The sequence below is a fragment of the Acanthopagrus latus genome, chromosome 4 (assembly GCF_904848185.1).
Source record: "Acanthopagrus latus isolate v.2019 chromosome 4, fAcaLat1.1, whole genome shotgun sequence".
Classification (NCBI taxonomy): domain Eukaryota; kingdom Metazoa; phylum Chordata; class Actinopteri; order Spariformes; family Sparidae; genus Acanthopagrus; species Acanthopagrus latus.
In genome coordinates, this window is record NC_051042.1 from 22,285,705 (window position 1) to 22,309,620 (window position 23,916).

The following is a 23,916-nucleotide window of genomic DNA, read 5'->3' on the forward strand; positions in this document are numbered from 1 at the left end:
TCAGACAGATTTAAGGTATTAGTTATAGTTCTCAGAGCAACCTAAACTCTATACATTGAGGGATAGCTTTGTTTTTAGTACATCTAATGTGAATGTCCACATTAAAAATTAAAAAAAAGAAAAACTGAGAAAGGAATTCATGTCAGTCACAAAGATGCCAATGTGTGTCATCCTCTCAGAAGTTTAATGACCACATAGATTTTTTTAAAGAAAGTGAAACACCGTCAAAAGCAATTGTGTCATTAGGAACTTTATTATATTGCTTGTAAGTTTCTATTCCAACTGTTCGATTTGTTAAACTGTTAAACTTAATTCAACTAAATTAACTTTAGCTGCTATATAAATAAGTGAAGTGTTAAGTGGCACTACTGAAAATGATCCACCACAAACCCACCTCTTACTTTTTATACCCCACTTTCATTTGTTCACTTCATGATACTCTCAACCAGGACAAACTCTTGGTTTACAGGATTCATATATCATGATTAGTGAGTATAACTGTCACTTGGTACAAGGAAGCAAATTCTTGTATGGATTTGTTTTCATGAGTGAAACCCAGAGGAAATAAAAGCCAGAGAGCAAATTCCTTTGAAAAATAATGTAATGATTGGTTACTGGTACACATTTGAGCCTTATTTTCTGTTAGGAAAAAAAAACAGCTTCAGTGCAGTACCTCTGACTTTAACTAGATTTACAGAATTCATAAATCAACAGTTTTAGAAAACTAAAAATAAGTCAACAGATTTAGATTGTAGTTACAAAAATGGTAAATCTTCCCAAAAAAAAAAAAAAAAAAGGCACAGGGGATGGACAGTATCAATCGCATCCCGCTTAGAGAACATTTGCATAAGTGAATAAATACATCTGCTGCTAATCAATATCAAACTGTGCCACAGTGGCGGCACGATCATCATGCAATTACAGCAGAGTGCAACACTGTGAATTAGTGGAAAAACACAGCATATAAATATCTCTCCAGAAAATATAAAGACTACATCAAGGATAAAAGCTATTTAGTACCATTAATCAAAAATATTAATTGGAAGATTTCAAGCATATACAGTATTTATAATATTTGCCAAAATCATATTCAACAACCACCTTAGAACAAACTATCCTATATATTGAGTAAAATGTGCAATTAATAGCATTTGGGAGAGCAGGTTCTGCACTCACACTATACACATCTATATCAAAAAACACCTGAACTAGTTATTGCCAAAGAATCACGAGTTTATCTGCTGGAAACTGTTCAATCTAGCATCTAAGGATCAATGCGCCTGTATAATAGGACTTATTTTGTCTGTCCAGTGGTCTTATATTTAAAATGATTTCTATAAAAAAAAAAAAAAAAAAATGCTCTACTGTTATTTTAAGACACTATTACACAGTGCTAATTTCTCATCAGTCCTAAAGAGGCACTGGACGACTGATCCATTTCTCCTGATGTGTATCAAACCAGTCCCTAGTTCAGTTGGTAAGTGAACCTCTTAGCAGTGGGCACTTTTAAAAGACATCCAAGTGTCAAAATCTTTGCAGTGATCTGAAAGTTGTTTGCTGGAAATGTCCCTGATTGCATCATAAAAAAAATCTTTATGGTCCTATCTCACTTTCACTACCCCCACAGAAAGTAGTTCACTGCATGTTTTCTAACATAGTATTCATCTGCAGAGTATTATTATGTGGCCAAAACATGAACAAAGGTTAATACAAATGTAAATATTGTTATAGCTACATACAGTATGTTTAACAGCTGTGTGATGTTGTATGTGTTTGACCAGCCTGTGTGCACGACAGTCTTTTATCATCTTTGTCTACGACACTTGTGGTGTACTTACGACACTTGCCAACCAGATGATGAGATGAGATTACTTCTGTTGTTTCCCTCCTATGCTGCCTTGAAACTGTGCCACTCGTCATCGACCTGTCACTGTCAGGTTCTTGAGATTACTAACTTCACCGCTTGAAATCCAGTTCACTACCTTCTAGACTGGAGACTGGTTTGAGTCAAAGCCCTTGTCCGTCCCTTTGCTTTCCAATGTTTACCCAGTCAGATACAGTCCATCTGAATAGTTTCTCCTCAGAGCCTTACCAGAAGGCCTCTATAAAAGTTAATAAAACCCCCTTCTAAAGAGAACAGGAAATATCTACCACAGGTTGAAGTCCCCCACACTCAACTTCTCTCTCTAATTACCACCTGCTTTGCGAGACTAGAAATAAAGGTCGTTTTCTCTGCTTCAAAAATACTGTTAATCTACAAAGTAAGACCCTGAAATCACACCATTTGCTACTTACAGTGAAATCCCAACACAACCATCAAAATATGGGCATTTGGAGCAAACAGCATCATGTCTGTGCAAACAAAAAAAAAAAGAAAAGAAAAGCAAAACAACAACGCCTAATTACATTCATACCAGGCCTGATCCTCTTTGTCTTTACCACATCGTAAAACGCGTGTTAGCAGTGGTATTTTCTGTTCCTCTTTCTGAAATACAAACTAGGCAAATTAATATTATATCTTCAATGACATTTCCTGGAAGTTACACACAAATTTAATTCTTGGAAATAAGTGTTCAGTGAAAAGCATTGTTGCTGCTGCAAAAGAAAAAGCCTTTTTTTCTTACATTTCAAGCATTCCTATTTGGTTAAAACTGTCAACGCTATTGCAGCGAGGACCTCTTACTGACCAATGAGAATTAATTTAACAAAAAGGACAGACAAACTAAGAACACTGATTCACACATTCTTGGTGAACTTTCAGTTATTATTCAGTTATTGCTTTAAAATGTGTGCGACTCACAGGTAAATCTTGGAGAAGGAGCTCTCAACCTCATCTCAACTCAATATTAAAATAACGTTTGTGTGTGCCGTACAGTATGCTCAGCAGAATAAGCAGTTAGCTTCACAAAATCTTGAGAAAGACCTAAGCTCTAGTAAATAAGAAAATACATCTATTATAAAATTAGTATGATGATCTTTCACAGTAAGAGGAGACCTCACAGTAACAACTCACTGGCCAGTAAGGCGGATGTTCTTCAGATAATCTGAATTCCTCAACTGTCATGGACAAAAATGATTCCGGCGTGTTGATGACACTTTCCTTTAAAATGACCTCAGATTTCAATGCAGCAACAACGGTGCAAATTCTAGTTTATAAATAATTATAATCAGAATTTAATTCTCCTGTTTCTCATGTTCCTTCTTAGTATTTTAGAAAGAGGTAATAGAAAATAAGATGATTAATTGTTACACAAGCCTGTGCTGAGCTCAGAACTGTGGCCCCACGACCTCAGACAGTGTCATTAGCTAGAGTCTCTGTAGAGAGCCAGATCCTCGCCCCGTTCAGAAATTTGCTAATTGGAGTCCCATGGATACCGCGGCGGCACAGGTTTCCCACTGGGGTGAAGGGAAAGGAGGAGGTAAGGTATTCTGGAGGTGTAGGGGGGTCATTCGGGGAACTGGCCTTAAAATACATCTTTCTCTGGTCTGAAGGGGGCCCACTTGGGCTGGGGAGTGGACTGCTGCCTGGACTGGGTCCCTTGTACCGCCTGAGATGGATCTGTAATATCTCGATCTCATCGACCAGTTGGGAGAGCTTGTGGTAGGCGGTGACGGGGCCTCCTTTGTGAATGCAGGCCTCGGGAACCCAGCGTAGAAAGAAGAGTTTCCAGAGGGCCACATGTGAAGGGATGAGCAAGGGAAGCAGGACGCCCTGCTGGTCAGCAGGTCGAGAGAACCAGTCCCTGAAGAAGCGCTCTGATGGGCTTTCATCTTTCACTACTGAGAAATCAGGCTTCAGCTCTGACACCAGAGAGCCACGCCTGGGCAACGTTTCCTCTCCACCCCTCAGTCCATTACGCATAGACGAAGGCGTTCCTCGCAAGGTGGAACTGTAGTTTTTCTGCTGGAGGAAGGACACAGGGTTAGATTTTTTTCACTAAACATGATAAACAACTCTCTGACAGAGCCTGCAGCTGAGCTGAACTAAGGGGCAATTCTAACTGTTATCAAGTTCTCACAGTCCTAATCCTACAAGTTCAGGGGAAGCAAAAAGCAATGATTTATTTTCTTTGCCCTTTCTAAAATTGCTGATGACACAAAAACAAGCTGCCCATAAATTAATTACACCAATAGACCACCTGCTGACTTGATGGATTGAACCTACTAAAATTTACTCCATTGGAAAAGTAAGTGACTTTTAGAAAAATGTATTTGAAATGATATGATTTTAAGAGAGCAGAAGACTTAACTGACTTATTTTGAATATTATAGGCAGGGAAGGAAAGCACAATCTCAAACTCCTTTCTTCTTTTGAAGGTTGAAAGTGTTTGTGTTTTCTCTCTTTTTACTTGGATAAATTTGTAAAGCTCTGTCTCTGTGTCTTGTGTACCTTTGTGCGTCTGAAGCTTTTCACTTCCCCATTCTGAACACAGGCAGCTCCTTTGCCTACATACATGGGGTTGTTAAAGAGGGTTTGGTCTTTGGTGGAGAACTGCTGTGACCAGTTCCAGACAGGAGGGAAAAACACAACCTGGTCTTCTCCTTGAGGGATGGCTTTATTCTTGGCAAAGTCCTGTAAAGTAAACAAAACATATTCATGCTCTGTACATAGTATGTCACAGAAAACATCACGCGCGCGCGTGCGCACACACACAAATTATAGTCTGTGACATGAAATGATACCACAAAAACATGTTGCTTTGTTAACCACCCTCTTGGACCAATGAAACAAACACACAGCTTCACAGAGTGAACACATTCTGATAGATCACATATCTAACATTTAACTTGTGAGAAAGCAGCAGATGAGGTTACTTTTATGTTGTGTTGTGCTGGTACACCGGGTGGTAAGATTGAATGTTTTCCTCACCATCAAGTGCTGAGCTCGCTGTTTGGGAGAATTGAAGAGGAAAGTACTGAATAATGGGATCCACATGCTATCACTCAGTACTGTCAGATAGGCTTCTGTGAACTCGAACGCTGCTGGGTATTGGTTCATCATCTGCCACACGCAGTCCAGGAAGAGTATGAACAGAGGGGACTAGAACAAAAGAAGAGAAGAGGAATAATGGCTTTGACAGATCAATTCTAACTAATACTGGGTTATTTGCTGTCAGACAAATACCTCCACTTTGTCATTCTTCTTCAAGTGGTTGCATCTGTCCAAGAAGCGATGGCCAGCCATCACCCACTCCTTCTGCACCAAACCCTGAAAGCCGATGACGCTGCGATAATGAGGGTCCAGCATGAGCTGCACCAAGGAGGACACGACACAGCAGAGGTCTCGGTCTTCTTCCTCTGTAGAGGCAGGAAAATAACCCAAATTCTTCAATAACAAGCTTGTAAGCAAAGCATTTTCAAGGTCACTCGGATGGTGAGAATATGGTAATGATTTTAATTTGACCACCATATTCAAATGATGACAAAATGACTAATAAATTAAACCTTTAACTATTAACATAAAAAATGATGGACTAATTAAAATGGGAACTAAAGACTGATAAAGACAAACAGTGAGTCTTACCTTGAAGAATGACTGAAGCATTCTTTCCATCCAGAAGGTACACTATCTCAGCTGATTGTTTCAGGAAAGCCCTTAAATCACAAACAGAAACTGTGAACTGACTTTGAAAAACATGTAGTAATATATGTAATAATAATATATGTAGTAATACATTTTTAAGTAACCAGTAAGTAACAAAAACATCTTGGTAAGATACCAATGCAATCATTTCCCCTTTTGTCCTTTCTGTGCTTGTGGACCAGTTACTGACCAGTTTTCACTACAAACACTTCTGAACTACTGTTCAAAAAAGATGATGCAAGATTTGTTGGGGTCATGTTCATGCAGGGATGTTATACTTTCCAAATGGAACTATGAGGTTAACACAAACATGGTGAAACCTTTTGATTTTGACTGTAAACTTTCACAGCACTGGTAGTTTATTAGAGGTATCATGCAGTGTCAGGTTGTTTATATACCTGACATACTCCAGCCAGCGTGAGTTTTCAATCGAAGTGAGCCACCTCTCCTCAGACTCCTCAAAAGGATCTGGTCACAATCAAGACACAGTCAAACACTTGCCCTCCAATAAACAAGCACATGCATTGAGATATACTTCACACAGAGGTTGAATACTACTGTGGGTATTTACTGTTAGTGCTCAAAGTTGCAATGAGGCTCACCTATGACACAGATCTGCCTGATTTTAACAAAGGCACACTGGATGTCTAAGATGGTCGGCAGACACTTGTCTAGATCTGACTTGATGACTTCACTGCGGTGCGGGTGGCTTTTGGTGATGGCAGTGAAGATCCTGCACAACACAAGACAGACATAGATGAATGGGTTCGAGACACCTTTAAACAGCTGTAGCACAACATTTGTATATTCAGATCATTATAGCTGATAAGAGAAGTTCAACACTTTCTTTTTTCACTGTTACAGTTGAATGTCTGTTTGCTGCTATTGAATTTCAGTGTGAAAGATAGAGTAGATCAACACATTTAATACATGTTTTGAATCTGAATGAAGCTGAGGACTTGGCTGTACCTCTGATCAATCTTCTTCTGCTGTAATGGATCACTGATGCTGGTCATGCGCACAAGAGCGCTTCCATTTGGGTGATTCCAACACCAGAGCTATGAGGAAAAACAGATCAATCACCTTGGAATCTGCTGATAATGCTTATTACAACAATAAACTAATAATACAGTTCTAATAATATGTAAGGGAAAGGGACAAACAAAAAGTGTTTCTTCCACATTTAATGGAAATACCAGAGCACGAAATACTCACAGGGATGCGCTGATCAGTAAAGAAAGTAGAGTATTTCTTAAGATCCTGATCTGCCAAAGAAACAGGGACCACAACGTACTCTGGGAGACTAACAAGAAGAGTGAGAGAAGAGTGGTGTTACACAGGAATCACAAAATACATCACTGAAAAAGAACGTGACATCCTAAAGCGAAAAAAAGATACATTTAGGCTATATTCTTTAAACCCATGCCCATGCCCAAACCCTGTCCATCTGGTTTGTATCTTAAGCTGTGAGGGTTTTTCTTCAATTAGGGAAAAACTGATTTATGGTGTACTATAACTATTGTTTTAGCTTCATGGGATTTATACAGCCACTATTATGTAATTTCCAGTCTTTTCTTAGATTCCACATAAAACACTGTACAATCCTCACTTTGAAACCCACCATGATGTCACTGCTTAACCCAGATGAATAGCATACATTGTACAAAATAGCCTTGCATGTTAGAGACATTCACAAGGTTTTTTCCTAAAGTCAGTCATGAAGTAAAAAAGCTTACAGTGTAAACACACCGTCTTGCCAAAACATACTTAGTATGAGTCAAGGGTAACATCTAGAGTATCCGTAACAACTGAAGGAGCTACAGACGCGCTCTGCCTACGCTGGCCATCATATGCTGCCAAATATTTACAACTTGAGCTGAAAACCTTTGTGAGATGGCATAGCCTTCATTGATGGAGCACACCCTCCACTCTGATGCCCCCGTTCTCTTGATCTCGCGATCCCAGTCTGAAGGACGGTCAAAGATGGGGGTTTGTAATCCTCCTCGGGGGCTGGAACCGTTGACTTGCTCACCTGGGAACACAGATAAACATTGAAATTAAAACAGTTAGTCAAATTTGGAATAATTTAATGAGGATTAAGTAGGAGAGGGCAACATTTTCCAAAACATGTCACGTATTTTAGCAGCAATAAAATCTGTATCCATACCCTTAAATTCATGGTAACGCCTCCCTTGATACTCAAAACCAAACAGCAGTTGAAGATCAGCTGGATGGGAATAGTGGGCAATAGCAAGGCAAACCTAAAATAGAAGGACAAAGTACTTCAATGGGACATACAGTACAATGAAAACACAGTTGTCAAGTCGGATAAATTAAACATTATCATGGCGGATTCCAAACTGAGGTTCACCAAGAGTGCTAATGTGAACTCTGAGGTATGTTCTGTAACCATACAAACAGAAGAACAAGCGAAACCTGGGAAGGCAAATGTTTAACTGACAGCCCCCTGCTCTGCGTTTACACTACAGAATCTCTCTGTTGCTCCACTGAAGTCACACAAAGCAGTCCATTCAGTAGTAAAGCTGCGAATAACACCAGAGGACACAGAAAAAGTGTGTGTGTGTGTGTGTGTGTGTGTGTGTGTGTGTGTGTGCGTACATGGCTGCTCCCAACTCTGTAATTTCCTATGGCAAAATAAGATATTATAGGCTGGCTTAATCCCATATGTCACAAAGAAAAAAAAGGACTGAGTCCTGTTTTGGGTTCAAACTGTAATTACATACATGGTGTCCATAAATACACTCAAAAAAAGGAGTGAGGGAGGGCAGACTCATTTCTATTTCAGTGCTCTATACATAAATAACCTTCCATATTCTGTTGTGCCCAACAGAGTATGCAAAATAAGGTGAATACTGCTTTTTTGAAACACATTAAATAGGGGACTTGCAACACTGGCCATGAGAGTGTTAAATGACGTGCTATACTGTAAAACTGCTGTCAGACAAATGTGCTGCAGGTATGTGCTGTGCAGCTCCCAAGTCCTCCAAAACCTACGCAAAAATTGCTCCCAGATGCCATGGGAAGAGATCAGACATGCAACTGCGTATATTCACATTCATGTACGTTTCACTGGCACGCTGTAAAGAGATATACAGCTGCCTAACTCTTGTAGGTCGTGTAGTAAGGCTGCAGGAAGCCAAGAGCTCCTGAAGACGTTTGTACACATAATTCACAAATACACATTTATGTCTAGGACTTCTGCAGCTCCAGATCCCACTATGTTTTTAACACAACACCCATGGTTAGAGAACGTGAGAGTGCAACACATTTTGTTACACTTGGCTGCATTAACCTCTGAAAGAGTAACAGGGTTCCCAGACTCTGGCAGTTTCTTTCCCAGGTGACAACTTCCTGGTTTGAGTTATTGACCTTCTAGTTGCAATTTTTCAAAAGAAAAGTTGTGGTAAAATCAGTCAAAGCAAACTGCTAGGCAGCACATGCCTGGCCACTATATCTGTATTATAAGGACTTCCTTTAAATTCCCTTGTGTGCAACTTCCTTCCACCGGAGGGAAGACTGATTCTGATTCTGGAAATCTACCAAATATCAAGACGTAATTTCAATATATACACTGGCATTCCCCTTGAGTTACAGGTCCCTCAGCTGAGCTCTAATCTGAATAATAAAACATCTGTCCATCCGAACTCTCTGTGCAGGAGATGAGTCACAGTCACGCTGCCAGTTGCTCCTACAATCAGGATCATTCTCAGTTTCCTTCGTCTTGAATAAGCATTGTTCCCAATGTCTGCTAATGGCTAATGGCCACACTGAAAATGCTGTTTAAAAGGTTAGTCATTTCTATTCAGAGGAAGAGAGGAAGAGCAGGACATCAAAGGTTGGATGACATAAATATCCTTGTCGGTGTGGAAGGGGGTCATAACAGAGTGTGTGTGCAAATGTGTGCGTGCACGCTGTCAGGAAAGGAAAATTTTAGTCAGCAACAAATAACAGTGAAATGGACAAGGGAAACTGAGAAAAGGGGAATACTGAGCAATTACTCATCAGGAGGTATGGCAAAAAGAAAGTTAAGGCCAATACATTTTTTAAAAAATTATGAAATTGGCCAGTTGTGATGAAAATGCTGTCTACAGGTCAGATTGATCCAAGCACTCGGGCAGCAATATGCAGTTTTTATGCTGTCATAGAGGGCGCCAAAGTCAGAAAGGGGACATTTTCAATCTAGACATGGTGGCTTTATTATCCTTAAAACTGTAAGAATCTGAGAAGCACTGACAGATATCTTTAAAAAGATAAAATTCCTACTATTGGTGGATATAAAACAAAATAGGTAAATGGAGTACCACTCACCTTTTTGGCACTCTCAGGCCCAGCTTCGTCAAAGCAGAACCTTATGATGCGCAGGTCTTTGCAGTAGAGAATAAGCTCGGTTGGGTTGAACTTCAGCTTTTGATTTGACCCCAATACTTTCTTCTTCCCCTTTGTATCATTTACTGAGAGGAACAAACACAAAATATGACAAGAATAATTCAGCTAATTTGGATGCCAGTGTTTAATGGTAGTGATGTAAGAACACAATTTAAAGCATTATTTAGACACCAGAGATAACTGTCAATTGAAAAATACTCAACAAATATTTCTGTCAAGGCTGATTTAATGTCTTTTGTTGTTTTAAGAATAAAAAAATCTGGTTGCAATTTCACACTGCCTGAGAGTTTTGGACAACTGATACAAAATGTTTGGATGAAGGTTGTAGGAACACGGGATATATGCAGAGCACCAACCTATGACATTCATGTAAACATATTCGATTAGAGATCACATTTTATTTCCTGTTTTAAATGGGGCCTTGCATGCCATGTAATAGACAGTGTTAAGGCACAAGTGGTCATATCCAAAATATCACTTATCAGTACAATCAAGACATACTGATATATGATGTTATTGATATTATGCCGCTATAGGACCTGCTCTTGATGCTCCTATATTTTTACAAAACCAATAATTTTAATGTTGTCATTAGTAGCCCAGTTCAAACAGGTCAAAAACAAGCTGGGTAAAACAAAGCCTCATACGCCATCACTGTAACACGGCAAACACTGCTCTGGGCAGTTGCCCTCGCAGTGTCAGCAATCGACAGCCATGAGATATATAAACAAGGCTAATCCCAGCCGGGCTGCACAGCCACTAATCACAGCTTTAGCTGTGACATCACTTGTTATCAGATTGCTGACTGGGAGAGAACAACAAACGAGACAAGTCAGCCAAGCTGTCAAAGATTAATGAGAGGCACATTGAATTTCAATTCTGACTGTAATTCACTCTTTCAAAATGACTGGGTACAGATCATTGGTATCTGCTGATAGAGTTTATTGAATTTTAAAATCAGGGAAAATTTGATTGCAAAAGAGGTCTGCCAAATACACTAAAGAAAATGCTTACATCAGCCATTTTATTTGTTTAATATCACAACAAAATTAATAGTTTCGTTAACAGTTAATTTGGAGGTCATTTGGGCTCTGGTAATAAGATATAACCGTGTAGAAGTCAGGAGATAAATGCCAGTACCAAAATAACACATCAGCAGAATACTTTCCAAGAAAAGGGCTAAAAAAGCCACCAATGTTATGTTACAAATGTTGCCACCAGACTTACCCGTTACTACTTGCTCCAGACAGGTGAGAGGAATGTCATGCTCTCCCAGCAGGAGGTGGGACAGCTTGGATTTCTGTGATAAAGGCAAAATGAAAAAAAAAAAAAGAAAAAGGCTGACAACCTGTATCCTGTAGACATCATATTATCACCAAAACACTGTCTCAAACATTGGTGGGTAGATGAAGTTGATCCTCTCGGACTGAGCAATGATCAAGTTCCATTTTGTTATTATGGCAACAGTCTGCCCCACAACTGGAAATGACGTATGTTCTCTCACTTCTTGTGCGATATCACTGACAATGTAGAGCAGGAAAGTACACAAGTTTTCCTTCCTCCTTGCCAGATGCACTGCAAATATAAACAATGCTGTGCAAATGGAAGTGTTTAAGCTATTCAGGGGTATGCTTGTGTGCTTGCTAATGTAGCTCACAAGCCCTAACTGGAGCCATGGGAGACAACTGTATTATATTAATGATCAGACATCAGAACATTAAAACATCAGCACTATTTTTGACTGCTACTTGGAAAGGCTAAATATAACAAACAGCACAGTTTAACTTTGACCAAGTCGGTCAACACAAATACCTGTTTTGTTGGGGCATCTTGGGGGATGAAGGAGACCTTAAAGTTGGTGCATATCAACTTGCCCCAAAGATCATCTTGGCTACTTTCAGCGCTGATGCATTTCCTCACGAAGTTAACCTCATTTACAACTATCTCCCCTGGTGACAAACAAGTGAGAAAACAAAAAACATGCAAGTGTGAAAGCTATGGTTAAAAAAAGAATACAGAGAGAAAAGATTACAAATACAGTGTTAAGTAAATAAAGATTAATTGGTTTAACTTTGATATCAGCACTTGAATTTCTGCATTAAATGTAAAGGCCTCATGTAACCAGGTTATAAATTGGTGTGTGCAATCCCTTACTCAATTTCTCAGACTCAAACTAGACAGTAATAAACAGTAATATTATGTTATTATTTTGGCTATTATAAAGCTTTTTATGAAATTAATGACATTTTACTGGTATCCAATCACTACTGTGTATTTCAAAATATCTACTATCTTCAGAAAAAGAAACTTGTAATGTCAAAGTACCTCCAATTTACAAACCTACTTGCAATCTGCTTTGCAATCAAAATCTATTGAACTTTTGTATTTTCAGCCCAACTTCCCCGTGCAAAACAAATTATTTCAAGCCTATAACCCCCTCAGTTCTGCCACATGCAAGTCACATTATATATTATAGATTATAATTTGGCTTTAGGCTGACGAGGCAGTTTTTTATATACTATCTTTAAAAGTAACAAGACCCTTGCCTCTTAACATGATCACATAACGATTAATGGTTAGACAAGAATGTGGCTATATTAAGTTCCCCGAGGGATTTTTAAAAGATGATAACTGGGGCAGCAGTGTAGAGGGTGGAGTCCAACAGACAGTCACATCAAAGGACTGACTCAGAGCAGCACGCAGCAAATGTACAGTCAGCTGTTCATGTAACTGGTTTGTCTGATCGGCTCCAAAAACAAAGATGGAAAAGGAGCAAGTGGCAGTGCTGCCTGGAAATGTATGGAATTTTTTTTCCCCCCAGCTGTTAAGCAAGAAATCAGTTTCATTACTTGTGTCAGCCTTGGCTTGAATAAAACACAGTTAAGTGCAGCAAATAAAGTTTGGCTAAAGTGTCTCTACAGAAACCGTAAACAGATGTTAAATTGTCAACTACATTCAAATTAAGGCTTAAGAACTCTCTCTTGCTTTTATAGAGGACATCACTGTATGTTTACAACAAAACACATGTTATGCAACACTATGCAAAGGGTGTGTTGAGCCACTCCCATGAGCTCCCATGTCAGCTGCTCAGACCTGACCCAGAATAAATCGTTGAATTAAAGGATAGTTTCTGACTATGGCATCATGATGGGAACACAAGTCTTGACAGGAGCAACTTAAGAGAAACAGAAATTTATTAAGAATGCCATATTTACAATCCAACCTAACTTACTGTGGATGAGAGGTACAGAGAAAACCAGGTGACTGAAAGCTGCAGAGGCACTGAATTGCTGCTCGTGCAATATTGTTGGCAGGGATGATTTAAATAAATCCTCATTAAAGGTTGCACTTGCATCATCAGTATAGAACCTGCACTCTAGAAGTTTAAATTAGGATGAGTCTGATCGACAAATACATTGATGTTTGAGAGGCTACTACAGATTTCCAATTTTTCTAAGTCTTTGCTGTGAGTTAAACATATCTAAACAAAGTAACTGCATAGTAGCCCTAATTTGATGTTGTCAAACACCGAACAAGAATGAGATTATTACATTTTACAGAGAATGTTCCTGCTTTTGTAATTTTTTAAACTGCTGCAGAAGCCCAGAAGGAGAAGCAAGATCCTTTTTTTACATCTTGGAATTTACAGTATATTGCTTATCTAAAAATATGGTATGGTGGCACTGCATAATGTCAAACTGTGGTGTTTTCACTACTTTCATCTTGACAACAAATATAATCCTGATGCATTTAAATGGACAACAGGCTACTACCGTGTAAGGAGAAATCTTGACAGCTTGGGAAATCTGAACATGGGAAATAAGCAAAGATAAAGGGCAACAAAAGATTTGTATTGGATAAGGATGAGGGCATATTTGCTTGGGCTGAAATGCTTGTTCAACCAGTCTGATTAAACTCTGGCAGCTGTGAAATATGATGATGTATCATCTAGTTTGTAAGCTTCATCTAAAATTGTGTCTAACTTTAGAGACTTTAAACCACAGAGCATTTTAAAGAAATGCAACACTGACTGACAGTGATGCAAATCGAACAAAAGGAAGTAACAAACTCTATTCTCTATTTCAGAAGCTTTATGCAAACCTCTCACAGCCCAGCGCTGAGGCTGACAATCAAATGCCTCAGTGCCGAGTAACAAGACCTTTTTAGTTATTGACAAATTACAAGTTTTTTTTTCCTTCTGCTTACTTATCTAAATCCCCTCTTTGCACAGGGGATGGCTATAGTACTGACACAAGGCAAATACAGTCTTTTGTCTGATTATTTGCGTAAGCTCTAAATAAAATGTAAATTGGCAAAGAATCTGTGATCTGCTTTTGATCTAATAGACAGGTCTTGTTCAGTTAATGTCTTTCTGTGCTATCTGTTTTAAGGGATAACACAAAGATAAATGTACCTTGAAGTAGCTTAGGCTCCAACTTTTTAATGGGTGGTTCAATAGTCTTCTTCACATCAGTCTAGAAAAAAAAAGCATAAGCCACATTAGAGTTAGTTAAACACTTGCTTGTCATATGGTTTATGAATAACTGCAATAATGTCAGTAAAAGGTGGTGGGGGGGGCTAGAGAGAGACCACTCAAAAAGGCCTTGTATAGGGAAGAAGGCAACAAAATAGAAAATAAGTCCAAGAGTAGAGCTGATAATAAAACGGGGAGGACTCACAATAGGGCTTGGAAATGAACAGCATGCCTTAGATTCTATCGTTGACCATGTTCCTGACAGCTGTCATAATTTGTTTTGTTGAATTAGTGCTGCATAAACACATGTGGTAGGCGGTGATAAGCCTGGTGCACGCTATACACGAAACTAGAAGGTACCAAAGATACACAGCAGTCAACTAATGCTATTAATACTGGATGCCCAAATACTGCTCACAGTTGCAGAAGATACAGTGACAACCCATAAGCAGTTGGACAGTCATGTGTTTTTCATAGTTGGCTCAGCTCCAGCACAGTAATTTCAAGTGAATGAATGACTATGAGGTTAAAGTGCTGATGTGGGGTGGAAGTGAAGGAATCTGGGTTATATGAATCATAAATGTGCCATCACAGCAAAGTTGGATCAATCCTCATTTCACAGAATGTCCCTGGACTCACATGTAAGTGATGAGGTTTACTTTAATTCACAGTTTACAATCTATAGGTGACTTCCAAGACCAAAGCATGTCCATGAAAATATGATGATAATTTGAAACTAGACTCACATTTCAAAAAACACCAAAGAGAAAATGTTATCCAAACACAAAACACTTCCCACCCATCACTCTCGACCTTGACTGTTTAAACAGTGGCTTTGTACGCAAACGACTGTCTGTCTGGAGAAGTGCATGCACCTGTAAGCAAGACAAGACAAATACGAGTCCATACACTCACAGAGGATACTGTTCTTTCAAAATGGAATCAGACGCACCATAGCGGTTTCAATTCTCCAAATCAAACAGATGGCATCTCCTTTTCGGCCCATCTCTTATAAAAACGTTCCTTCCGCAACACCCCAGTCACGACAACTTCAGACTTAAGTCACTTCAATAAATGATTTGACGTGCAAAGTGAGCTCTGCAGTTACACATACCTGTACAGGTGGAAGGTAACACTTGAAGGTTGGTTTCATGGGTTTGACAGAAAACATTGTTTATGTCCGCACCTCTCCGTGATGTTCATAAACGGGCGCCTGACAAACCCTCGGCTGCTGCCAGTGGAAAAAAACAACCCAGAAAGGAGCCTGGAGGAAAGTTTTGGTGAGCCCTTAGCTGAGTAAACCCGACACGTCCATGTAAAACATTCATCGAGACAGCCTGGGCCAGCGACGGCACTCCTCCATGTCGATAAGCAGTCAAATAGCAGATTACGCTAGCTGGAGGAAAAAGTTGACAGAAGTTATCGTTGAAACGTCGGCGTTAACTTGGCTAGCTAGCTAGCGTAAAGTACTACATGAAGTTTGTGAACGCCGTCCCCGCGTAGACATGAGACGATTAAACTAATTTAGTGGCGTCCGTTGTGCGTCTACATTTTCTTCCCACCTGTTACGGCATTAGTTACCCTCGGTGACTTCCTGAAAGTCTAACAAATTCAGCCAAACGCAGGACCCGATGCTGTAAAGGACTTAACGGCCATGTTTATAAAGCGCCGAGGTCCCGCCCTACTTCCGGGCTCTGCTGTTGACCTGTTTTTCTTTTTTCTACCGAGACTTTCTTTCGTCAAACTTTCTGAAAAGCTGAAACAAAACACTTATATGCCATTTGTCTAACACGAAGAGATATCTAACACCGTGCGCCATAAGGAATATTGTTAACCCCATCGTTTCAAATATAAAACAACGAATATTTTTTTGGCATACATTAAGTTAAGCACCCCCGTGGACTACAACTCCCATGAGGCATTAGAAGTTGAGGATTTCGGGCGTGTTAGAAAGCCTTAAGGGCGTGTGTGTTGTTTTGTTTTTTTTGTATTTTTAAAATATGAACTTTATTTCACAAATCAAACGCAGACACACTAGAATTATGTGGTTAATGTCGCTATGTATTTAATCTGACAGACTGTCCAGATAAAACTACAATTCATGAGTTAAACACGACCCACAACACTGAAGTCACATCTTGACTAGTCACAAACAGAAGGACTGGGCCAGCCCAAACCATATTTACACATGAGCAACAACAAATCAAGGACACACCACAGTCAAAAAGCTTACATTATAACATTACATATGACATATCTGTAGGTCCGTGTTTAATGAATTCAGTGCATATACTCAGCTTTGTTACAAATATTTTTCACATACCCAAATTAAAACAAAATAAAGCAAGGTGATAAACAAAGTACACCAGAGTTTCTACAACAAAACTGTCTTCACTTCAAGCTGATGCAAAAGCCAAAAATGTCAACTTAACATGCAAAACACTATGTTTTATGTTGAACTTCCACCAGAAATGTAACTGAATAGATTCTATGCACTAGATGGCACTGTTTGTCAATTACTGTAGCCTCATGGCTAAAAGAGATTTGGGCTTGCTGGCTACAGGAAAAGTGTATTATTCAGGAATATAAATCGTATCTATCTATCTAACTAAAAAGAATAAGACTCCCATGAGACACCAATCTAAATGCTGCTTCATCCTTGAATAAAATGATTCAGAAAACACAGTCAAATGCTCACAAGCATCAGTACGTCATTAGCCTATAAAACTTTATAAATATATTTATTTTGCACAGAAATGTATTCAGTTCAGCTATCTTCAGCTGACCCCAGTTCACTAATGACATTCTGTTTTCTGGGACATATTCATCATGTTTGTTAGAGGATTTTCCAGACATTTGCCATACATTTTCAACCCCTCAGTAAAGATGTCATTCTCATATTGTACAGCTTTTTTTTTTTTTTTTTTACAGCGTACTGTACATAAACCATACACAACAACTTTCCAGCATATTATTTTTTTCCCCTTCTGTTTTTATCTGCACAGTAAGAATACACATCCAGGAAGATGACCAAAAGCAGTTGCAGGGGATAAAAGTAATGACAAACAGTCTAAAATAGTAAGGTAAAATAGTCTCTGTGAGAGTTAAGGGCAGGTTTACAGACTGCAACCTAAAGGCAGTGAGATGACCTGGTAGAGGAGTAAGTGGTTGGCATACTGGGGTTTGATGAGGTAGTTAGGTGTGCAGACAAGGACAGGTAATGGACAGAAGCGGAATGACTGGTGGACCAATGGGGAATGGAATGACAGTTCTGAAGGGACATGAGGTTAGTGTTGCACAGAGGTAGCAGACGAGGTAGCACTGTAGCATGCAAGCTTATGTCCTTGCTAACATACTCAAGCTCAAATTTTTGCATTTGAAAAGATGTCTATGTCTACATAAAATGAATTCAATACAACTCAGAAATTAGTATAATTTATATTTCTGTCAAAATTCTACCTAGGATCTAATCTGATGCACTGAAAACATTTGAATCCTAAAAATTATATAATCAATAACGTTTCCCTTTTCAAAAACCTAGCTGGTTTTAATATCTTTAAAGGTGCACTATGTAGTTTTGGGGAAGACATTTTTATCAGAAGAGAAAGATCTTCATTAACTGATTCCTTTTTTTTTTTGAATGCCAAAACAAATTAAATAAAAATACTCTCATCACTTTCATGCTGCTATTTTGACTCTGTCTTAGCAAGCAAAAGATTTTTAATCTCAATGTGACTTCAGTGTGAAAATTATAACAAATAAAGTTTCATAATTTTCCTACAATGTCCACTGGGTGGTGACAAAACACTGAAGCAACAGCGTCACCGAACCTACACATAATTTCTACTTTATTCATCTAATATTCATACATCATAACAGCTGTATTTGTGTGCTGGTATTCCATCTGGTGGCACATCTGTCACCTTTTGTTAATACAAGCTCAAATACCTTCATACTGCCCATGATGATAAGGTCGTAATGTTGAATGCTAAAGACACCTCAACATTGACATTTTCAATATTCATATCAGGTGTAATAGTGCATCTAAAATATGACAACAGAACACACATACACACGCACACGCACGCACGCACACACACACACACACACACACACACACACACACACACACACGTCTACTGCATACAGAGGCAGCTTGTTAGGCAGGTTACACCCAGAGAAACTTCACTGCCCAACATCATTTGAAAGCGAGCCTCAGACTGGCTGAAGACTGGTTGTGAGAAGAAGTGGATATCAGTGCCACCCATACACTTCAAGAGAGGTTTCCTGAAGGCCTTGAGTTGCATTTTTATTTGTATGAGGAGGAGAAGTCAGACAGAATCACTGTAGGCCACAGATTTTCGGGACTATACCCCTTTATTCTTAAAATACATTTAATTTATAGGAGATCATCTAAAGTCAGACATAATATTAAAACACAGGTATAAGTCAAAAGGAATGAACTGGATATATATGCCAGTGATTCAGAGACAGTGAGCAGCGTGTATGAAGGAAAAGGAGCGGAAAGGCTTATTTTGACATTGTTGAAGTAAAATTTGTGTGCACTAAGTTTATGTAAATGTTGATATAAGAGTCCAACAGATGGTTGCTATGCACAGATAAGAGAGAAAAAGCAAGCAAAACAGAAAAAAAGACAGTTGAAGAAGTTGTTTTTATTGATGGATTTATTGATGTGACCCACACTTATGTACTTACAGGTGTACAGGACAGCACAGACAGCGTGTGAGAACAGACTCCAGGTCTGTGAGCGGACTGATGGTGACTTCTTCTGTGTTGGCCTCTGTTGTTAGGAAGTCCCAGAGCTGCGCATGCCCAGTCGCGTCGCTCCCAGCACCTAATGAATATTTAAGCATATTCCGCGTTCGGCGCCCTTTGATTGGACCCTCTGGCTCAGTTTCCTGTGTTATGTTTTCGAGCCGATTTTTGAGGGCACTGCTCTCTCTCCCCTCTCTCGGCAATTGAACCATCCAGCTCCAGCGTGTCCGGTCACCGCTCCGCTGCTGTCAGTGTCGGCTCTGTGCGCAACAATGGACGGAGGAGGACACCGCTGAGGAGACGCATCCATGCCTTCGGGAGTTTACCGGGAATATCTTGTGTAAAACTTTTTTTTTTTTTTTTTGGATTTTTGTTTCCTATTGGCTGTAGCTTTAACAGCTACAGTTTTTTTGTTTTTGTTTGAGAGAGTGTGAACTTCACTGAGGTTCGGACACATAGACTGGATCGCGGGGAATACGACGGAGGAGACTGCGACTGTTGTGTTGAAGACGGAGGATGGTGAGTGATACTTACACACTGGTTTTATGACTGTTTACTTAATGAAGCCAACAGAATACACATGTCAAACATTGACTGATAACATGGAACTACATTACCGCATTACATTTACGTGTAATGAATAATACATTATTTCATTTAATGAGCCCCCAGAGTTAAAGGAGCACTTTGTAGTTTTGGAGAATACATTTGAAATCAGAAGAGAAAGATCTTCATTGACTGATTTGTGAATGCCTTAACAAACTCTTCTTTCTTTTTCGTTCTTTTTCATGACTGAATGAACTGAACAAACAAACTGGCGTTAAAGGGTCAACACAAGTTTCATACTGTTTTACTTTAATATGTGGCGGACCCTGCCACCTTTCTCACTTCTAACAGTGCACTGCGGACCTTATTCCCTTTTGAGAACAGCTTGTAAATTCAGTTATAGAAAGGGTAAATAGTTCTGAGTTTGTATTTTAACCTCACTAACATTGTAAATATTAAAGATATTACTTTGAATTTCTTCTCCAAAACTACACAATGCCCCTTTAAACAACAAGTGTTTGACATAGTTTAAGTTATTTTTGTGAAAAATATACTCAACTGCAGTTTCTGTGACCCCACATGGCAGGAAACATATTTTCATTGATCACGTATGTGATAATTGTTGATATTTAATGTCATTTGATGTCCTCTTTAAGCCAATATTTACCATCACTCTCAAAATTAAAGTAATCTCCAGCCTGCCTTTGACTCCCTGACTCTCACCCTGACACTCTCTTTGACCGTCACAGAGGTTTTATGGGCTCGAGTGAAAGTAATCAGAAAAGCCCTGACCCTGAGCTTTTGAATGTGACGGTCTGAGTGACGCCCGGAGAGATGTTATGCCACCGAAAAACATTAGTTGTGTGAACTTGGTTAAAACCAGTTGGTCTTGGATGTAGATGCAGCCAGTGAGCAAGTGTCAGGTGTTTGCATGTGTGTGTGTGTGTGTGCGCATTACAGGTTTTTCCTGGTTACTGAATGCCATCCCTGCAGCAGACACGCCTAGAGCTAAGTTATGGAGGAGGTTGTGTGGCCTTGTCATTGTGTTTAGGCAACATTTTCTCAGACCACAGTCTTCTGTGGCAGTATTCCCACTCTGGCTGTTGAACATAATAACACAGCTGTAATGCAGCATCTCAGACACATTTTTATTTGTCTCTATGGCTGTTGAGACGACACTTTTAACAAAAGGTTTTATTTGCCTCAAGAATTCAAGATTTTGGCTTTAAATGATCAGAATTAGCAAATGTCCTTCCAAGTTATGAGCCCACTGTCTGTGTGCCAGGATGTTTCAGTGTGCCAACATGAAACCTCTTGCTTTGTTGGCAAACACATAAACACTGTCTGGGTAGGAGTGAAACCTGTCTGCATTCTGCCACTTAAAGTGTTGTATTGAACCTGTAGGTCAGGATTCCCATGCAAAGACAAACCCAAAGGACAAATGTTGCGTAACATGCAGTCAGCATAATGGAGCAGTTGCACTTGAGCCGTGACCTTAAAAATATGTAATATATTCTTGCCGCATTCCTTCTTAAATTCATCTTTTGTGGCGTTGCTATCACTTACACGCTCAGTTGAAGTTGGAAGTTTTACTGCAGTTTTTTGCAACATATGGTTGCTTCAGTTTCACTGCGATTGAACAGGAGCTGTTTTCTTCTTGGGAGGTAACTTGAATGACAGCAGAAAATGACAGAGTTATGAATGTGGATAAAATTTCTAAACTTAAAAGACAATAAAGGAAGTTTGGTCAAAATTGTTGGAAACCCACCCACTGTAGGTTTTGTCTTTTGTGTGTCAGCTCATGCAGAGAGTAGTAGAGAGAGAGAGAGAGAGAGAGAGAGAGAGAGAGAGAGAGAGAGAGAGAAAACAGTCTGATTGTCATCCTTACTGTCTGGACTAGCAGACACCAGCATCGCTTGCTGGTTCGTTCTGTGCCAGATGCTGAATAGCGAGTCAGTATGACAGCAGATGGTTTGCATTAGTTTCTCCTACAGGGAGGTGCGTACTGAGTAACCCCCCTTTCCCTTCATTTCAAAGCTGGCGCTCCATTTTCAAACCGATCACTGCTGTAGAGATTTGCTCAGGAATTCAAGCCCGTCTCTGAAAACAGGACGAACACCCATTCTGTGGACCTGGGGAACTCGTTAGGCTTGTCGCTGTGGTTCAGTACACTCACACACTCCTCGTGATCAGTTCCATACGTCTTTGTGAAGGAAAAAAAAAGATGCAACCCTGTTTTCACTGCTTTGCTGCTTGTGATGATTGGCCTCATGAGTGTTGACTTATCCTACTGCTGCACTTGTTGTAAATCAGTCTGGATGAGAGAAGCTTATAAATCTCACATTGTAAATTCAAGTTGTCAAATACCGTCAAGTTTGTGAGCTTTTCACTCCGTATGAATAAAATCCTGGTTTTGCTGTATCTTTTCTTTTTATTGTTAGTGGAAATGCAACATTTCCGTGACTTGTATTATTTAATCTTTCAATTTATTGCAAGCAGATGTGGCAGTATTTTTTTATTTATTATTTTTTTCTGTTTCATTGCCCATCCAGTGATGACATGTGTTCATCCAGCAGTACGACAACAAAAAATTATAGACTCAAGAGATGGACTCACTCTACACTCGCAGTAATTTACTCCATCACTTACCTCATCTTCTTAATTGGACGCTAAATCTTGTATTTTCCTAAAACTCAGGCATGGAGAATGCATCTGCCATCTACTCTGGAACATTTTTTAGCTGATATATCATTTGTTTTTCTATTAAAGCACTATATTTTATTACTGTCGCTCTGTACGCATGATGTAAGAGGCTGGACTACTGACATATCTGTTACTGTTGGAGTAACATCTTCTTTATCTGGTTTATTGTTGTGCAGCAGCTGTTAGCTCCTCAAAATTACACATCAGGGACTCAAGACAAGGCGGGATGACACCTGCTGGTTTTGATTTTGTTTCATCTGAAATGAGTTTGACATGGCTAAGCCTTATCATTGTGGTGTCACTTACATAAAAGCTTTTTTTTTCACATTCACATTTAATCGGTGAGCTGACTGGCGGTGACATCGTGGTGTCGTCAGAGTGTTCTTGTAACTGTGAGACATGATATTCAGAATGCTGGAAGTGGCGAGGTGAGGAGCGCCCGGCGGTTTTCTCTCCTTGTGACTCAGTTTGCTGACTGCGTCCCCTGAGCAGCGTGTGCTCCCCTCCTGTGGCCAAGAGGGCCATGTGGCTGTGATGTTTAACTCTGTACAAGGCCTCAGCCCTGTTTTAAATTCATCCACCTCCTCATTTCACTTTGAATTATTGGGAGAGGATGCAGCAACTTTAGATGGTCAAAGGTCATCCAGAAAGCAGCTCATCTGAGAACTGTGTGATTTATTTTTCTCAGATATTAACTGGACCTGTTACTCGCTTGGTGAATGATTACACAGCTGTATTTTATATGAGATATTACAGGTGTAAAATGTCACTGTACGGCACTGAGGTGCACTGGCGGTAATGTGCTTTTAGCCATGCTAGTGACGTGGCTCTAATGTGGGTCCATTGGTCCAGTACTTTGACAGATCACTGAAATATCTCGATGACTATTGAATGCTTTTGGTGCCGATGTTGATGACTGCAGGGTGAATCAACATTATTATGGTGACATTTGACACTGTCGGATGGATAGTCAGGAATTTTGCTACAGTTTCATATCCGCCTCGGGATGAACTGTGATCCCTTCATGGTTCATCTGGCACCAGTTCTCCTTTACTTTCGACAGGTAATAATAACTGTAAATGATACATGAACTTTATTATAAATGCTCTTATCTGTGTCAACATAATCCACTAACATCCTTTCATGCGTGTTTATTTTATTTTCCTTGTTCTTAGATCATGAACCTGTGAAACAGTGTGCTGTTATAGCAGCTATTTGCATGTATGACTTCCCTAAACGTAGACAGGGAACAAGGTCAGGCTCCTGCATTTGTGCTCGGGTTATCTGCTCTGATAGCTTCCCATTGGCACACACCAGCCCTCTTACTCTATCAACTGGAAACCTCAGCCTTGTCTATGCTGGTTGCTGTGGCAGTTTGGCCTGTAGGTTGCCATGTGTCAACCTTACTTCCTCACAGAGACAATGC

The 23,916-nt window shown here is 39.6% G+C and overlaps 2 protein-coding genes across 5 annotated transcripts in view; one reads left to right on the top strand and one right to left on the bottom strand.

Moving 5' to 3' along the window:
* Positions 1-754: 754 nt before the first annotated feature.
* Positions 755-16,154, bottom strand: mtmr10 (myotubularin related protein 10). Of its 3 annotated transcripts, XM_037095736.1 has the most exons (17): positions 16,028-16,154; positions 15,580-15,861; positions 14,406-14,466; positions 11,804-11,940; positions 11,219-11,291; positions 9,914-10,056; positions 7,752-7,845; positions 7,469-7,616; positions 6,800-6,887; positions 6,554-6,642; positions 6,187-6,317; positions 5,983-6,052; positions 5,525-5,595; positions 5,126-5,298; positions 4,871-5,041; positions 4,391-4,573; positions 755-3,904 (listed from the first exon to the last, which is right to left on the bottom strand). In XM_037095736.1, the coding sequence occupies exons 2-17, from the start codon at positions 15,634-15,636 to the stop codon at positions 3,290-3,292; spliced, it is 2,304 nt and encodes a 767-aa protein (XP_036951631.1). In that variant the 5' UTR covers positions 15,637-15,861; positions 16,028-16,154; the 3' UTR covers positions 755-3,289. The 3 variants fall into 3 exon arrangements, with proteins under 3 accessions (XP_036951631.1, XP_036951630.1, XP_036951632.1); XM_037095735.1 differs by having other exon boundaries at positions 15,580-16,153; XM_037095737.1 differs by having other exon boundaries at positions 755-3,901; positions 15,580-16,151.
* A 3,084-nt stretch (positions 16,155-19,238) lies between these two features.
* The window catches only part of myo1ea (myosin IEa), a 51,585-nt gene continuing 46,907 nt past the window's right edge, over positions 19,239-23,916 (top strand). Inside the window, exon 1 of one of the 2 annotated variants that reach the window (XM_037096066.1) lies at positions 19,239-19,760. In XM_037096066.1, the coding sequence (XP_036951961.1) occupies positions 19,758-19,760 (3 nt within the window). In that variant the 5' untranslated portion in view covers positions 19,239-19,757. The remainder of the gene's footprint in view (positions 19,761-23,916) is intronic. The other variant, XM_037096067.1, reaches the window with a different exon arrangement.

Coding starts and splice junctions, on each gene's coding strand:
- mtmr10 (XM_037095736.1), bottom strand. CDS start 15,636: ATGTTTTCTGTCAAACCCATGAAACCAACCTTCAAGTGTTACCTTCCA. Junction 7,846..9,913: donor GGCCTGAGAGTGCCAAAAAG/GTGAGTGGTACT, acceptor CTTCTATTTTAG/GTTTGCCTTGCTATTGCCCA. Junction 5,042..5,125: donor AGAAGAATGACAAAGTGGAG/GTATTTGTCTGA, acceptor CTTTTGTTCTAG/TCCCCTCTGTTCATACTCTT.